The following is an 18,874-nucleotide window of genomic DNA, read 5'->3' on the forward strand; positions in this document are numbered from 1 at the left end:
AAATTGGCCAGTTAAACATAATTTTGTCAAAATGAATGATAAACAATTACAGCACCATACTTTAAGATATCTTGTTTAGAATATTACAGTGAAAAGAGATGAACAACTAGTATTAGGTATTAAGAAATTCAATATGTTGAAAATTTTCAGAAATGTAGCATGGATCCAATGCTCCACTGCAAGAGCAAGAAATGAATTTGCTAACAGTGGCCAATTAAGTGCTTCTGAAATTTAAGATCGTGAAATATTTTGTACTCACAAAGTTCAGATGAATTTCTTTACATTTAAAATTAGGACACTTCAATCTGGCAAGTTTACTTCACTGAACTCCAGCACATTCAGCTTGGCACCATTTTGGGATGAAAACCAGTTTCTTCAAATTAAAGGAATATAAGAAGAAACTGAATATACAACTGACAAAAAATACATAGTCTTCATACTAAAGACTTGAAATTTACTAAATTAATTGCTAAGCCAGAACATAACATTCTACATACAGAAGTCACTGTGACCTTAGCACAACCACAATAGAAGCTTTGGATTCCTAAAGGTTGCCAACTGGTGAAGAAAGTTTTGGGAAGCTGCCTAATATGTAAAAAATATACAATAAAATCAGCAAAACAAATGACATTTGTATTAATAATACTTGTAAGAATTTACTATCTGCAATATTGTTTTCAGCTCAGTTACTTAAAGACAGAAACTCTATCAATATATGTTACTTGCAAGAACTTCACTGGCTGTCTTACATTAAATTTAGAAATGATATCCAAAACTCCTTCATTGTACAGTACAAAGTCCGAAATTCAGACTCATCATCAGTTTAAATCTAGTAAGATGGCATGTAAAATTATAAAATTAAAAATATGAAATCATGATTTATGAAATAATAAAGTATTTATGATCTAAAGGAGTTCAAAATTTATTAAAAAAAAAGCTTAATATTTATTTGTTTACCTTACTAAACATTTCTTTCAATATAACTTGTTTTAAGCTACTTTGTTTTTTGTGCTAATACTTTCTCTTAAATTCTTTCAATAAATTTCAATAAATGTAATCTCTTGTCCAGTTATATTGTTGAAGTCCTGTAACTGCTGTTTCGAGAATTCCGAATAACTTGTCAATAGAAATTTTCTGATTTTCAGCAACTTCTCTGTCACTTTCTTCACTACCGGTAGCGGTATTTTCTGGATCTAGAACCATACTACAGATTTCGCCATTCATGATATAAAAACATCTTTTCCATTATCCTGATTTATTACCTCTTCTCCACCTTTCTTTACAAAATTTGTTAAATGGAAAATTTCACCGTTGTTTTGCGATACATGAAAACCTTTAAAATTTATGGCTATCATGTTCCGTTAAATTTTATTTTGCTTCTATCGTGCACTGAGACAATTAAGCCTGAATTGCATTAGTTATTTATTTTATATCTATTTCTTGCACATGCTTAAGGCTTATCAGCATTCTGATTAAATAAATTCCCACCATATATTTAAGACTTATTGAGGGCAGGTGCTAGATGTCTTACCGCCTGATGTAGTCTCTGTGGGTCCTAAATTCTGTGATTGAATGTGGCCATATGAGCCCTGGCACTGGGTCTGGGTTTACGTGAATAACAAATGAGTTATTCTTAAGGGGTTACATGGGTTTCATCTGAGTAAAAACGGCGTATTTTCAAGATTTTTTCACATAATAAATGAAATATTTAATTCATTTTTTTATTATCTTAAAGGAACATATTTAATAAACAATTTCTGAAATGTTTGAAAAAAATATTAAAAACTCCGCCATTGTGACGTCATTCCCGGCGAGCCCTTGGAAAAAAGGTGCATTCGCGTTGACAGCATTACTCCTAGCAGGATCATCTGAAGTGAAAAAAAAAAAAAAAATCTGTGTTTTAGTCAAGGCTTCAAACTAGAAATTGGATGAAGGGGTAAAAAAAAATTAAATTAAATGTTTGACAGCGGTTTTTACATAAAAATGCAAAATTCGATAAAAATTTCGTGGCATTTTCGGAAAAAAAGAAAAAATAGTTGTAATTGAAAAAAAAATCCTTCATCCAAGTCCTTGTAAATTATATCTCGAAGAACTGTTTAAAATTTCATCGAGATCGGTGGAGCAGTCTTGAGAAATCTTGACAACCGACTTTAAAAACATAGTTTTGAGAAAAACGCGTTTTGAGAAACCATATTTAGCCAATGATCAGCAGATAAGAATCGAAAGATGATGTGATTACGTGCCTGATTCTGTTGTTGATTATTTATACAGTACAAAGTCCGTAATCTGGAGTTGTCGGCACTTGGATTAGGGGTTTTTCCAGATTATAGATCATCAATTTAAATCTGGTAAGATGGCATACAGAAATTAATCAATTAAAAATATTAAATCGCATTTTATGAAATAAAGAACAATTATGATCTATAGGGTATCAAAATTTACAAAAAAAAAGCTTAATATTTCTTTGTTTACTTTATTAGACGTATAGGCCTTTATCCATTTTTTGCAGCAATTCCACTTTTTGTTTAACGGACATCGAAACATGCTTTCGCTTTGTAGATCCTTTGACAGCTCCAGAATTGGAAATTCTTTTTGACATAATCGAAAGTTCAAGCTTAATTTTTATAAAATTGTTCTAACAGTCTGAAAAAATTAATAAGCCGGATCCAATTAGAAGATTAAGGAACAGCGCAATCTGCAACATTAACTGAAATACCTTAGATAATTTTAGCCTAGCTTATACCGTCCATTATACATTAAATGCGCATGCATAAACAAATTAATGCACTTATGCATGCGTATAATGTTTGTAGCTTTGAGGTTTGGATTATAGATCATTCCGGATTATGGACGTCTGGATTACAGACTTTATACTGTATCACAAAGTTTACAAGGAAGATCTTTTAACTTTTAATCCTGGTTATTCCTGATGACAATATCATACTTGCCAACCTATGACACTCAAAAATCAGGAGATTTTTTACAATGTTAAACAGACTTTTTAAATGATGAAAATATAGTTTTTAATAATGAATTAACTTTAAATGGTAACTAATTCATAATTGCAAGCAACACAAAAATACCTTACACATAAAAAACATTTGTTTACTTGTATCGTTTAAGAGAAGGAGGGGGGAGGAAATTACTTTAATCAGTTTTTGTACAAATGTTATAAACAGTGGCAGATTTTGCTTTCTTTAAGAAAGAAACTTTATAATTTTGTTCATAGCAAATGCCACGTAGTCCTGCTTTTGCTAATAAAAGTTTTCTAATGTGACATCACTAATATTAGATCTAAATTTAGTCCTCGTTTTCTCAACAATGAAAAAAAAATCTGTCTGTCTGAAAATCCTCTCACACTCTGCATTACTATGAGGAGCTGTCAAAATAGCCTACATAATTCTAGGCAGTTCACTATATTTTAAAATTCCATCAGCATTTTTCAGTTTTCCAATTAAATTCCACTGGGTGTCAATCCTAGCTGATTTTATAACTTCATCCAAGTTTTCTAATTGTAAATTGCTGTTATGCAGCTGTTGGAACTGTTTCAATTTTTCCTTCCTTTTAGAACTCCTTTCAAGATAATAATAAATATCAACAATGTGTTCATCCAAACATATTGATAACATATTGGTAAAGAAGCTGCCCCTTTTTCAACTGCTAAATTTAAGAGGTGACAGGTGCACCTCATAATCTGCAAATCTGAATTTTCCTTTCTTAAGATGTTTGCAACACCAGTCTTCCCAAGCCTACCAATACTGATGCATTATCAACACCAAGTGCTAAGAGGGACTGCATTTTCTTTTACAGTTTTAATAATTAGCTGTGCTATAATAAAGCCTGTCAGATGTCCTTCTAAAGTGGGGACAGAAAGTAAACTGCACTCAATTTCTGAAAACTCTGGATTAAAAAAAGAAACAACAATTGGATACAATTTTGAAACGGTATTATTGCCTCCATCCGTAGAGAGGCAGAACGGAGCTGTTTTAATGCAATTAATAACTGAAGATTTCTTTTTCAAATCCATAATTGGAATAACAATTTCACCTGTTTTGGTTCTTGAACTTGAGTATTTCTTAGCGATTTCACTATCGGGAAACATTTTTCTAAATCAAGCTGCAGCGTGATCTGATGTATTCAGTGTCAGGTTGTGCTCCAGTAAAAAGGCAGAACAGACATTTTGCATTAATATCTTTTTGGTCCTTTGTTTCCAAAGAAAAATTTAATTTTTCGTTTTTTTCAAAACAACTCATGTTGTAATTGCATTTTTGTGTATGGACATGTTTGAGAACATCTGCCCTTCCACCATCCAAAATCGAAAAATCACAATGACAGGCGGTACACATCGCAAATTGATTACATTTTCTTCAGTCTGAAAAAATTATGGAAGGAAATAATGGAAGGAAAGTCAACTGTGTACGATTTTTGAAACGTACACGAGTATTTCACCTTTCTCGCAGACATAACAAAAGATGATACTTTCTAAAACTATTTCCCGAAGGCACTTGTACTCACACAACTCAGGACAAAATGACCGAAATAACTAAAGAATATCAAATAACAGCTTGCTTTGTCATTATTGGCTAATATATGCCAGATGACATGCAGTGGAGCACGATGCCCATTAGAGAACTGGAGAACGATGTTTCTGTATACGTATATGCTCTCACTCACGAAGCAGAAGTTATCTAATTCGCAATTAATAATTGTTTTAGATATAATCTAGAGAAAATTTCAGACGTCCAAAATCACTTTTTTTTTTTTTTTTGGTTCATATTAACAAAGTCTATAAAAATTTTAAGAATAAGAAAAAGTCGGGAGAAATATATTGTTAATCGGGTTGGCGGGAGAGTGGTTGAAAATCCGGAGAGTTGCAACTCTGCAATATATACAAACCTACTCATGTTAAAAATACATACAGCTAAAATAATTAAGATAATAAAATAACACAGACTGGCAGATAGAGATGTATTTAATTATGTTCACTAACGCAGTGTTATTTTGCAATTTTTCAAAATTTCAAACCGCTGTCTCTCAAATGCTAAGATAACTGATTCTCCAAACAGAAATAAAAAATAATACATAGCTATATCTGGAATCTATATCTTTCTGCATTGAATAAAATTCATAAATGAATATATATCTATTCATTTATGAATTTCATTCTTTTATATTAACTATCTTAGATACAGTTACCAACATATTTTGAAGAATTAAAAGATACATGTGGTTAGGATGAAGTTAAAAATGAAATAAAATGTTTTATGTCAACATGCTAAAACAACACAGAAACATTAGTATAATAAGAGTTTACACAGATGAACCCAATTGCATCATCAGGAGTTGGAATGAATGCCTAGATCAAGTTCCCGTCTTTTATTTTTTTAAGCAGGGTTGCAATAGTTTTCATAATTGACTTCGAGATATATGGTATAGATATATGGACTTCGAGATATATGAAAGAGAGGTCCCAGTTGCAACGTGGTCTAATGGCAATTTCGACCAGCATAGTTTAGTGGCAATTTCTAGCACTCTCTTAATTTTAAGACTGCTTTTATGCCTGCACTTTATGATGATTTTGTCTTTGCTCATTCAGTTATTAAGTTAAGATACTCTGAGGAGTATTTAACTGAAAATACTATGCTACTTTTGTTGGTGTACTAGTTCGCACAGAATCTGTAATTTTTTTTAAATGCTCGGCAATTTTTATTGACAAAATTTTAGATGTCAAACTAATATGTTGATTTTGTCTTTGTATATTCACTGCACATCAGGACAGTATACATACCTGATGTATCTACTGTGGTGACATTTGATTTGTCCATCCTTATCTATTTACAGATGGACAGGGTTATGCCAAGTTCATAACAAATATTTTGAAAACTGATGGGATAGAAAGAAAATGTTTCAGTATATCTGCTACTATTTCATACTCGTATAAGCAATAATTTTACATAAATAAATGCAGTTTGCCTATACAATTTCTTGATAAATTGTTCAACAAAACCAGGAAGGTGCATAGTGTTCATTGCAGTTTGTAGGCTGCATTTACACTCATTTTCATTATGTTTGGGTATAAAAGAGAATTTTTTAGATTGCCTTAAATAGAAATAAAAAGCCAGTTTATGAGGATGAAACAAACAAACAAAAATAATAATAATAATAATAATAATAATAATACAGGATTCTTTCAGGGTTGCCAACTCATTTTTAGTAAATTGTAGTCTAGAGGACATCAGCAATTCTTACCATCAAAAGATCAAGAAATAATATACTATTATTAAATTATCTATTAATTCCTAAGTGAAGTTTGGGAACATTTTCTGAAAGAAATTAAAATATTGCTTGTTTTCATAGGACAAGGATAACATATATATTTAATACTTTTCATTACTTCAAATAATATGGAAAACAATTTCTAAACATGATATCTTGTTTAACAGCCGCCAAATTAACTAGAATGTAACAATTTTCTCTCTTCCTGTATTTAACAAATGCAATTAATAAAAATTATTCTGAAGATGTTTCATGTCCAAAAATATTTTGTGGCATTAACTGCATAATATATTTTTAAATAAACTGTTGCTTATATTTGAAAGGGCCACTAATGGATACTTTCCCAATGCACAATATATTTTTATGTAAACATAAGATTTGGAATAATCACTTATTTAAAAGTCAAATTGTGATACAAACATCCAATCCGGTAGAGATCAAATTAATCAGTCAAATTATGGAAATTCAAATGTTATGCATTCTGGATTCGATAGTCAGTGAAGTGAGGGCATAATTTTTATTTAATAAATCTAAGAACACTCTTTAAAGAAAAAATCTAAAATCATTTTTCTATATAGCATATTTTTATCACGTGCTTAAAATCCTAATTTAGATGTACCGTATTTTACGGACTACAAGATGCATCTTAATTTTTATGCAATTTTTTTAAAAAATAATATTTTACCATTTTTATTATTAGATTGCAAAGCGAAACAAAAAAAATTCTTAGTTTATAAAACCGGGCTGACCTTTAAAAATCCTTGAAAATCTTCATCTGAACTTTCTTCTTATTGTCTTCATTGTCCTCTTCATATATAAGATGGTCTTCACTGTCACTGAGAGCGTTATGCCACACTTCTTGAAAAATTAAGCAATAATACCTTCTGCCATTTTAGACGCCCGACTGTTTTATCCACTGACATACTTGTTTGATTGTAGGTCGTTTTAAAGCTCCCTTTGGCATAAATTAATATTGGGTTTCATCCATTTATCCATTTGTACTATTCCTCTCTCATACAGACTTTAAATGGTTTACTTATTGACACATCAAGAGGTTGTAATTGTGAAGTAAGTCCTCCCAGAATAACAGCAAGCTCTGTATTTCCCTATCACATTTCTCTTTCACAGAATTTTTCAAATGACTACTCAACTCATCTAGCACAAGAGAACTCTTCTTCAATAAAGCACCTTTCCTTTTCTCCCATACACTGTTAACTAAGGTGACCAGACGTCCTGCTTTTGGCGGGACAATCCCGATTTTTAAAAATTTGTCCAGCGACCCATGACATTTAAAAAAAGTCCTGATTTCTGGAAGCATGACAAGCTAGAAAACGGGAGGGAGAATGGGAAGGTTCTCCCTAATATACGGTTTTTGGTAGCCAGGATATGAGTAATGTATTATTTTTGTTAATTATGTTAAACTTTAATAATAACAAATAATTGTTGAGAGCGGATTGTCGAGAACTGCTCATCCAAGTTCACATTGTTGATCAGTTAGAATTCGACCATCATTGCTTGGACTTAATGAACAATGGCATGGCATTGGCAATGATGAAAACATTTTGTAACTGTCTCTCAGATGATTCATATCGTACTAGTGCTAGTTAACAAGTGTTGTCAACAAATGAGTAAATTCAGATAATTTAGGTAAGTAATTTATTTCATAAATACAAATATTTTCTTGAATTTAACAGACATTGCTTGTATTATTTATATTTTATAGAGGCGGCAAAGTCTAGCGCCAGCCTTAAAACTGACACTTACACGACTTATGTTACGGTAAATTCAGAGGAAAAATAATACAAGTTAGCATTGTTATTATTTAGAAAGAAATATTAAAATTAAAATAATTTTTAAACTATAGTTACCTTATAACAATCGACCTAATTTAATTTATAAAAACTAACCATAAAATATGTTCATGTAATTATGTACCTACTTAACTGTTTTTTAAGCAATATGTATTTAACAATTCATAATATAACTTAAAAATTTTTTTTAGATTTTTAACATAGAAAAGAGGATGCAAATTCAACGATGCTCTAAGATGTTAATTTCCTTTTATTAAAAAAACCAAAAGCGATTACATGGTAAATGTGAGAAATGTAATGGTGAATTTTCTATTTCGCACGGCGGAAAGAATGATATTTCAAAGCACTTGGAAACACAGAAACACAAAAGATATTTAAATACTGCTGCAGCTTCCTCCAAAATACAGAAATTTTTTCGAGAAAGAACTTATGGAGACAAAGAAAAGAAATTACCATTAGCAGTAGGTCTTATGCCTTTTCATGCCATTAATCACAATCATTCCTTCAGACCTATGGACTGTACATCACAAATTGCCCAGAAGATATTCAACACAAAATTTGCCTATGCCAGAACAAAATCTGAGGCAATTGTGTGTAATGTGATATCCCCATATGTATTTTCAGAATTAAAGAAAAATCTAGAAAAAATTAATTTTATATCCATATATTATGACGCATCTAATTATAAGAATATATTTTTATTTGCAATCATTATTACATTTTTTGATTTGGAAACTGACATAAAAATTTATAGTTTTAGATTTCGTTTCTTTGCCCAGCGAAGCTTCTGAAATGATTTTCAGTTCCATTATTGATATTTTGGAAAAAGCTATTTGAAACATAAAATGACTGCATATTGTGCAGATAACGAACACAAATTTTGGAGGAAAAGCGAGAAGAGGTACAAATAATATCTTTTATAAATTAAACAAAAACCTTGATCAAAACATTATTGGTGTTGGTTGAGCATATAATATACATAACGCCATTCAAACAGCTGCTGATTTGTTGCCTGCAGATGTGGAAAATATTGTTATTAAAATATATTCTTATTTCTATGTATATACCATGCATGCAGAAATGCTTAAAGAATTTTGTGAAACTGCAGAAGTCGAATATCGGAAAATACGTGGATACAGTAAAACGAGCTGGTTAGCTCTCTTGCCAGCTGTTGAAAGAATTTTGAAAATATACGACGCTTTGAAATCCTACTTTCTACCACAGGATAAATGTCCTAGAATTTTAGAAGAATTTTTTGAAAGAGAATCTTAAAAAATATGGCTAGAGTTTGTACACAGTCAAGCAGCTCTTTTTCAAAACGCTATAAAACTTATTGAAGGTGACAAAATTGCGGGTATCGAAGTAGAAAATGAAGTTAATAATTTAAAATTTAATTGTCAATAGCGGTTAGAAAATAATTTTCTTCTGTTAACTAAGAACAAGGTGCAATAAATCGTGCAGATATCTTGAATCACATAAAATGTTCTATAGTAACAGCATAGATTATTTAGAAGAATGGACGGTACATTACAATGATATTGAAAATTTTCATTGGGTTACATTAAAACAAGAACTTAATTGGAATGATGTACCAAAATCATTCGATCATATTAATCAAAATTTCCTATATAGTAATATTTCCAAAAATGATCCTTTTAATGAAATATCATTATTAAAAATATATTGATAAGGAAAGGTTAAATTTTGGGCATCAGAAAAAAAATCATAGTAGAGAACAAATGGTTAGAAATATTTCATCATTTTAAAACAAACCATGTTCCATAGAATAATGCACTAAAAATTTTGGAATATGTGCTGTCCTTACCAGGAACTAATGCTGCGACTGAACGCGATAAAACAGTAAAAAATAAAGTGTGCACATCAGAAAAATCACAAATAGCAGGATGAGCAGCCAGAGGGTCAATCCATAATTTCATACCATTCAGAAAAAGTCTGTTTTCGTGTAAAAATATGCATACAGTACAAAGTCTTTAATCCGGACTTTCGCGAATCCGGATTATCAATCATCAATTTAAATCTGGTAAGATGGCATGCAGAAATTATAAAATTAAAAATATGAAACCTTAATTTATGAAATAAAGAGCAGTTATGATCTAAAGGGTATCAAAATTTACCAAAAAAAAGGCCTAATATTTATTTGTTTACTTTATTAAACATTTCTTTCAATGTAAGTTGTTTAAGTTGCTTCTTTTTTTCTGCTAATACTTTCTCTTTAATTCTATAAACAGACATAATTTCTTGTTCAGTTGCAAAGTTTCACTGTTCAAGTCCTGTAATTGCTGTGTTGAGAATACCGACTAACTTGTGAATTGAAATTTTTTCATTTTCAATAACCTCTTTGTCACTTTCTTCGCTATCGGAAGCGGTACATCAAAACATGCTTTCGCTTTGTAGATCCTTTGGCAGCTCCAGCATCGGAAATTCTATTTGACATAATCGAAAGTTCAAGCTTACTTTTATAAAACTGCTCTAACAGTCTGCAAAAAATAATAAGCCGTATCCAATTAGAAGATTAAGGAAAAATGCAATCTGCAACATTAACTGAAATAGATAATTAGATAATTTTAGCCTAGCTTATACTGCCCGTAATACATTAAAGGCGCATGCATAAACGTATTATGCGCATGCATAAACGTATTATACGCATGCGCAGAAAGTTTGTAGCTTTGAGGTCCAGATTATGGATCATTCTGGATTAAAGACTTTGTACTGTATTAGAACAACAATATATATAAATCTAATATATATAGTCTAAGTTGTGCTCTCGAGACTTGAAAAATGCAACTTGAATTTTGTAAATTGGACGAGTAGAATGCCAGAATATAGAACTGGCCTTCCAGGGGTGATAGATTTTTGGAGACTCATAGTAAAATCAATTTTTTTTTACAAGTGGCATATAAATTTCAGCCAAAATGCGGGACACAAATGATCTTTGGCTGTTTAGGATTACCTGTTGGCTCAGAACAGTTAAAAATTTTGGATGAATGGAAGGCTTCATACATATTGGTAATACATGTGGATTAATTCTTAGTTTCTTACTCAAAAGTTTCACCAAATCACCCTGGACTTAAAAAAAGGGATGAACAGAAACAAAAATTTAGCAGCAGTGGTAAACAGGATAATATCAGGGCTAATTACTTTGCAAATTTACACATGAAATTCACTTGCAGAATGCACACTTACTATTTGTTGCTCTTTACTAAAGTAAAGCATGGTTTGGCAAGCTTCTGCTAAAATTTGCTTGACTATTGCTTGCTGTATGTCTGTCTGCATAATCTTAATTGGTTTTGAAACTATGAAGTGTTTTGGTGTACTGTGATCTGTATCAGGCTTAATGCTCCTTTCACCTACTAGACACCTGGACATCAATTCTAAGAATTATAGCAATGCCACAGAAAATAATAAATGAGGGAGAACTTGATTGAACTATATATTCCAGCTCCAAATTGCTGTTTTGTAATTTCCTGAATTTTAAAATGTTGCTATATTTTATCAGAAAGTCCATCTTTCTGAATCAAAACCCTTCATATTTAAATTGCACAGTTACTTATTTTTTTATTTAGATTTTGTAGTTAATTTTAGCTGATATTTCTCTTTATGAATATGCAGATTTTTCTCTATTTTTTCCTGTCAAACTAGTTTCAAGTTCACATTTAAAAGGTCTTCCGTTTTATTATATGGTTTGCTTACAAAGATGGCACACAGATACAGTGATAGAGTGTAAAGACTTTGTGTTACAGTACCTTTCGAGCATACCAAACACTTTTTTTAAAATAACGCAACTAACATCAACATAAATTCTGAAAGTAATATAGCGACAGTCTTAGTTATCAATGTTTTCTATTCTCTCTTCTCTCTTTGCTTAATATTTGAAAGTTCAGTCAAGTGCACAACAAATGAGGATAATTTGCGAGCTGTTAATATCTCGTGATCAACAATTCTTTGACATTTAAATTTAAGGACAGATATACTCAGCGTCATGCCATATTGCTTGATATGGAAGTTACAGTGAATTGGATCAGGTCAAAATTATCTTGCTCATTTGGTTTTTAAATTAGCATTAAATCACAGAATTAATTCACAATTTATTTCCAAATAGTCTGATTAAAGAAAAAAGAACACTTACCTAACAAAGAATCTTTTAAAATACACGGTAGCTGTTGCAATTACTTGTTGTTTTACTTTTAGCTGTTCTCCTAAAGCTTGAATAACTAAGAAGAAAGGAAAAGATATTGCAATAAAATGCATTCACTAAAATACTTGCACAATTTATAAACAAATAACCCATATTTTAAGTAACTAAAATTTTCTTTTTTGAATAAGACAGATTCCAAAGAAATAAGCCCAGAAAAGGGATCCAAGTTTAAGTATATGTGTCTAGGGTATAAGACCCTGTAGCTCCACATCATAAAATTTAAACAGTGAGCAGATTTGGGAAAGGATACCTAAGTGTCATTAAGAAAGTCAACTTGACTTAAGGAAGTTTAAGGAGAAGACAGAAAAACTTTTAAGAATATTAAAAGTTTTAGAAAATTAACAGCGATTAGCGGGATTTGATCTCGGGATCTTTCGGACTCAAGTCTAACATGCTAACCACTGAGAGGGAGAAAAGAGGGTTTTTTTTTTTTTTTTTTTTAATTTAATTTAAATTTTTGAAACATAACATAAACACAACATATAGGTAAAAATGAATAGAAAAGCGACTAAGAGTAATAGGCTCCTTGGTCACATAGATGTAAAATCATAATCTAGCAATGCAATACTATATTGTGGGGAAGAAACTGTAGACAGATTTTAATCTGCGGGAAAAAATGTGATGAATAAATATAACAGATTGATAATAATGCTTGAGGATCATATGTGGCAGTTGAGGTTGATGTGATAGCATTTCTTAGTGAGAAGAATCAACAGCTTTTAAAAAGAGCATCCGTCCTGTGCGGTGTCGTAGCTGGATTGATAATGGAGGGTAGAACCTCTCTTTTTAGACAGTGGAAAGATGCTGAACTCCCATTCAATCACAGAACGTAGTCACACGACTGAGCTTGGAATGACCTAATTGTAAGCACGTAGAGTCTGCAGTGCATGATTATCAATCTCTTCAGTTTAGGTAAATAAATTCTGACAAAGTTTTTTAATTAAGACATCAATAGGTTTAATGTTTAGGTCCAAATGAATCAATCATTATCAATAAACCATGATGCGTTAAGGACAGAGTAAAATGCAGGGTTTTACTTTGAAAGGTTCAGAGTTTCATAATATGTGTCTTGGCTGCTGTCCCCAGAGGGTACAAGCGTACAAAAACACAGGTTTGATAATTACAGTAAAGAGAAGAGCTTTCTGTTTAATTCACGAGAGCTTTCTTGAGTTGGGATCTGACTGTCTTCGCTTTTTTTTTTTTTTTACCATTCTCAATGCGAAGATGCCAGATTAATTTGGAATCCAGGGTTACACCAAGGTATTTATAAGAATTACACCACGGAACTTAATCGTTGAAGAAATTAATGGTAAGGCACAGGAGTGGAGATCTTGAAAAACTTAGAGCAGCACATTTAGAGACATTAACTTTGATTTTCCAGGTAATACGTCAGAGCTCAAGACTAGAGAGATAACTCTGAATTTTCGGGACCAGGAAATCCAGTCGTGAGTGTTGAACGAGGATAGCAGTGTCATTCGCATAAAATGCGAGAGTGACACCAGATGATTTTGTTATGTCATTAATAAAGATACTAAAAATATAAGGACTTAATAATGAACCCTGTGGAACACCACTGGGGATTGGACAGGATTTTGAAATGACAGAACCAACTCGTACTGAAAAAGATCTATTACTGAGATATGAGTTAATGACATGAATTAAATGAGCTGGAAAATCAAGTCATATGAGCTTGATTATAATTCCTATATGCCAAGTCCCTTCAAATGCCTTCAGCTATGTCTTCAAAAAAAAAAAAAAAAAACGCCTGTAAGCATTTTATTGCGAAGCTTTTGTAAATGTACTCCACAGTCCGGAACAGGTGGTGCATAGTACAGTGTTTTTCATGGAACCCAAACTATTCATCAATAAGAATATGTTGGTTCTGGAGAACAACAATCAGGCGTTCGAGGCAATATAAACTCAGATATCTTAAGTTACAAGAATAAGAGGTTGATAGGTCTGTAATTCTGAGGGTTAGAATAGCAGTGGTGAGTTTTTGGAATAGGCACTACTAGTGCACATTTTCCAGCTTTCCCGAAAATAGCAGTGTAATAACATAAATTTAATTAACACTACTATTGAAAATACAGATTTGATGGGGAGGTTTTCAATCATACGATTTGAAATAAGAATCCAATCCAGGTGCTTTTCTGGGTTTGAGATTAGCTATATAAGTGCTAAGCTCTCAAAGTGAAGTGTATTAGCCCAGAAAGGAAATTCACCCAAATTTCAGAAAATTAAACACAAGAGAAATGACATTAAAAGCTTAAAATAATATTGGGGAGGGGAAGAGAATCAACATAAATTATTTATACCATTCCAAAAGTTCAACTGTAGATATGTAGACTACATTGCAACTCAGTACTTATACTGGAATTTACAGCCTTGCAGTAGTAATACTGGCTAATTCATGCAAAAGTTTACAATTTTACTTAGTGTGAAGCTTACATTTTGAACAGGAAACTCATAATCTATGTTGTAAGCGCTATTATGTACCACTCATGTTTTAATACTTTCTGCAGGCTTCAGAATTATTATGATGTCCAGGTTTATTGAATGCTACATTTATTCAATTCTGATGCAAGGCATTAGTAAAGTAACAATCCAAAAGCACTTAGGACACAAGGGTTTTAATGACTCAAGCTCAGTGGCTAGGATGTTGGAGTCTAAATTCCACATATGACAACATGCCTTTTTTCAGTTTTTTCAATAGACTTGTGTAAAAATGCTGCCATTGAGATGTCTGCAAATTATAACAAATCTAGAAAAGAAATCTGCACATCAGTTCTGTGTTATTTTTCATTTTTCAGTTTAACTAAATTAATTTTTAGATACAAAAGCTATCTTAGCCAATTCATTTCTCATAAATCTATGCCCAGTTTTGCCCATGGAAAATTAATATATAATGCATTTTTTAAGTCCAAGGTATTGCTGATTCCATTTTGTGTATTGCTAAGCACGCTAGTTTTAATACTTTCAACAAATCTAAATCTTCCTTTCCCAACCTCTTCAATTAGCTTTAAATCCAATTTTTCAAATGAAAAATGAGTATCTGTTTCATTTATTAGATGTTATTTTTATACTTAAACAAGCAATACATCAGTCAAACAAGAAAGTCTGTGATAAAACATAATAAAAAATAAAACTTTCAGTAAAGTTAATTTGAATTTTTTACTCATTTTAAGCTTTAAACTTTTCCGTATTGGGACGTGGTCACTGTTTTTTTATCATAATATGCTACTAAAAATTGCTGCTCTTTTCTTCATTTTTTGGAAATTTCTAAAATGCATGCCATTTCTCAGCAACTTAGTCTCCTTCATAGTTTTCATGCATCATTTTCTCTAGGATTTGCATCTCTAGGAAGGCATGTACCAATTCATAAATGTTTGTATGTTGTTTCTTTTTTATTTTGTTTGTTCCCCCCTTACTTTTCCTAATTCCCACAAATGAAAGATTCAGCAGTTTTCTGCTTTCTTTGACATATAAATACCTAATTCAGAAGACAAACAACAAAAATCAGCGTTATATTTACAAAATTTCCACAGGACTAGTTTCGATGGTTTTACCGAACCACCATCTTCAGCTGCAAAACCGCAAATGAACAAGATAGGAAAAAATGATTAGATAAGATAAGAAAGCCTGGACAAGAATAAGCAAGTGGCGCCATCTGTCGGTGAAACCAGAACTAAAACATAATTTCTTTAAAGGCCGAAGGCAAATTTGGATTGGAATTAGGATCGTTAACTAGAACAGAAAGATTTTTATGAATGTGAAATGCCTCTAGAAAATCCAGTTCTCCAATGGAAGATGTTTTTTGAATAATTTTGGCAGCAGAAAAATTGAAAGTGTGATTTACGGACCAACAATGTTGCGCAACAGAAGACTTCTGTGTTTCCTTTTTTCTAACATATGCCTCATGTTCCTTGACGCGAAATTTTAAGGCTCTCTTAGTTTGGCCAATGTAAATTAAACCACACTGGCAAGGAATCCTATAAATACCCCAGGAATTCATATCCGGAATGGGGTCCTTAAGTATGGAACTCGGAATTTTATTGATGGGAGAATAAACAACCCGAAAGTTAAATTTCTGCAAAATATGTGCAACTTTATAGCTAATTGATGGAAAGAAGGGAATGACAACAGAATTTTTATAATCTCCTAAAACAAGAGTGTGCCTTTTAGTGAGTTGAGATGAGAATTTTTTAACTGCTTGATTAATAATGTTGGGTGAAAAGCCCCTGTCAATAGCTATTGCTTTTAAATAATTTAGTTCTTCATCAAGGGCTAGTTTGGAGGAGCAAACTTGAAGAGCACAGAAAACATAGGAATAAAATGAAGCTAACTTTTGTTTAGTCGGATGACATGATTTAAAGTGTGGTGGAAGGCAAACCGATGAAGGTTTACGGTAAACTGTAGTATTGAAGTTGGATGTGTTACGTGTGACCAGAATGTCGAAAAACGGAAGAGAATTGCAAGTCTCAAGTTCAAAAGTGAACTGAATAGCAGGATCAATAGAATTCATTGTTGAAAGAACTTTATTAAAATCATCTTTATTACCTTCAAACAGGGTAAAAGTATCGTCTACATAGCGGAACCATGCCGGGAAGTTTAAAGTTTCAAACAATTTTGATTCATAATCATGAGGGAGAAGCCCCCTCAGTCCCATCCTGGCTGATATCTACATGCATTATTTTGAAAACTATTGATCTTCCCCATTCTGATCAGTACTAAATAACTTAGAACATAAAGTATGGCCAAATAATATTTGTTAAAATAATAATGACACAGGTTGCTTATTAATTAGATTATTTCTATTCACATGTTACTAATGAAAATATAATGATTTTATTCTAGAAAAATAAATGGTATACATATAAAAAATAAATTATTGAAATAAGACACAGATATTTACAACTCTGTTAAGAGAAACTGCAACAGCAAGAAAAAGTTACCAGACACACGTGAAATTTGGAGCATGAGTTAATTAATTACACAGTCAATAGGATAAGTAAAAACTGAAATCTGGCTCATAGGATGTGTAAAGAGGTATTTAGAAAGCAAATCTCAATCAATATATCAATAAAATAAATTATGATCGTGCTAACAATATATAAACACGACTTGATACACAGTAAGACAACATCACGAAAAACTGAAAGATTTCAAAAGATGAAGAATCACAAAATAGAGAAGAGGTAATTTTTCACACCATGCAACTGAAGCACATGCAGTTCTGGATACTAATAGTTGTGTACTTAAAGAAACTGGGCAGGGGAAGGCTTCATGCATCAACATGAGGAGACTTGAGCACCTATACACAACAGAACAGAACAAAAGATATCTGGTGTACATGGCAATCACGGATTACGAAATCACTTTTACTATATTAGCATAACAGTGGAGTACAGCTATACATTGGGCATTCCAAAAGGGACTCTTTCATCTAAAACAATTCAAAAATCAAAATAAACTATAATAAGAGTTTAAAAATATTAAAACTCTGAAGAAAAACTATAATGCATATCATTAATAAAGATGACATTTGTTATTTCATTTCTTTCAAATTCTAAACATAATCAACAACTCTTTTTTTAGTGATACATCACTATTACCATAAAACATCCTTAACATGAAAAAGAATTATTGCACAATGAAAACACAAGTGCTAGCATAGTACATTAGTATTTATATTAGTATAGTCAAAAGTCATTAATTCGGACACCCATAATCCGGAATGATCTATAATCTGGACCTCAAAGCTAAAAACTTTCTGCGCATGCGCCACGTTCACACATGCGCATAGGCGTTTACGCGTGCGCGTAAGACCTTTACAACTGCGCATATGCGTGTGCGCAAGCGCAGAATACGTTTTTGCATGCGCGCTTTATGTATAACGGACAGTATAAGCTCAAATTCTCTAATTATCTATTTCAGTTAATGATGATGATTGCGTTGTTCCTTAATCTTCGAATTGGATCCGGCTTATTACATTTTGCAGACTGTAAGAGCAATTTTTTGATTATGTCAAATAGAATTTCCGATGCTGGAACTTCCAAAGGATCTACAAAACGAAAGTATGTTTCGATATCCATCAAACAAAAAGTGGCTGCAAAAAATGGATAAAGACATGAAGAAGGTGACGAGAGGTTAGTGAAAACGAAAAAATTTCGATTGACAAGTTAATCGGTATTCTCGGCACAGCAATTACGGGATTGAACAGCGGAACTTTGTAACTGAACAAGAAATTATGCCTGTTTATAGAATTAAAGAGAAAGTATTATCACATAAAACGAAGCAACTTAAACAACTTACATTGAAATAAATGTTTAATAAAGTAAACAAATAAATATTAAGCTTTTTTTTTTTTTTTTTGTAAATTTTGATACCCTTTAGATCATAATTGTTCTTTATTTCATAAATTACGGTTTCATATTTTTAATTTTAGAATTTCTGCATGCCATCTTACGAGATTTAAACTGATGATCTATAATCCGGAAAAATCGATAATCCGGAATCACCGAAGTCCCAACGAGTCCGGATTAACGACTTTTGACTGTACTATGTGAAAATA

At 31.8% G+C, this 18,874-nt stretch overlaps 1 protein-coding gene across 6 annotated transcripts in view; it reads right to left on the minus strand.

The window, feature by feature from the left end:
- The window catches only part of CycC (cyclin C), a 134,939-nt gene that overhangs the window by 96,612 nt on the left and 19,453 nt on the right, over positions 1–18,874 (minus strand). For all 6 annotated transcript variants that reach the window (XR_015041752.1, XM_085819096.1, XM_085819097.1 and 3 more), the window contains exon 3: positions 12,235–12,319. Coding sequence is in view for 5 of the 6 variants with exons in the window: in XM_085819096.1 (XP_085675222.1) it covers positions 12,235–12,319 (85 nt within the window). In the remaining variant the exon portion in view is untranslated. The remainder of the gene's footprint in view (positions 1–12,234; positions 12,320–18,874) is intronic.

The sequence above is a fragment of the Stegodyphus dumicola genome, chromosome 6, assembly GCF_044657685.1.
Source record: "Stegodyphus dumicola isolate Sdum_Otavi_A_Nest chromosome 6, ASM4465768v1".
In the NCBI taxonomy this organism is placed as follows: Eukaryota; Metazoa; Arthropoda; class Arachnida; order Araneae; family Eresidae; genus Stegodyphus; species Stegodyphus dumicola.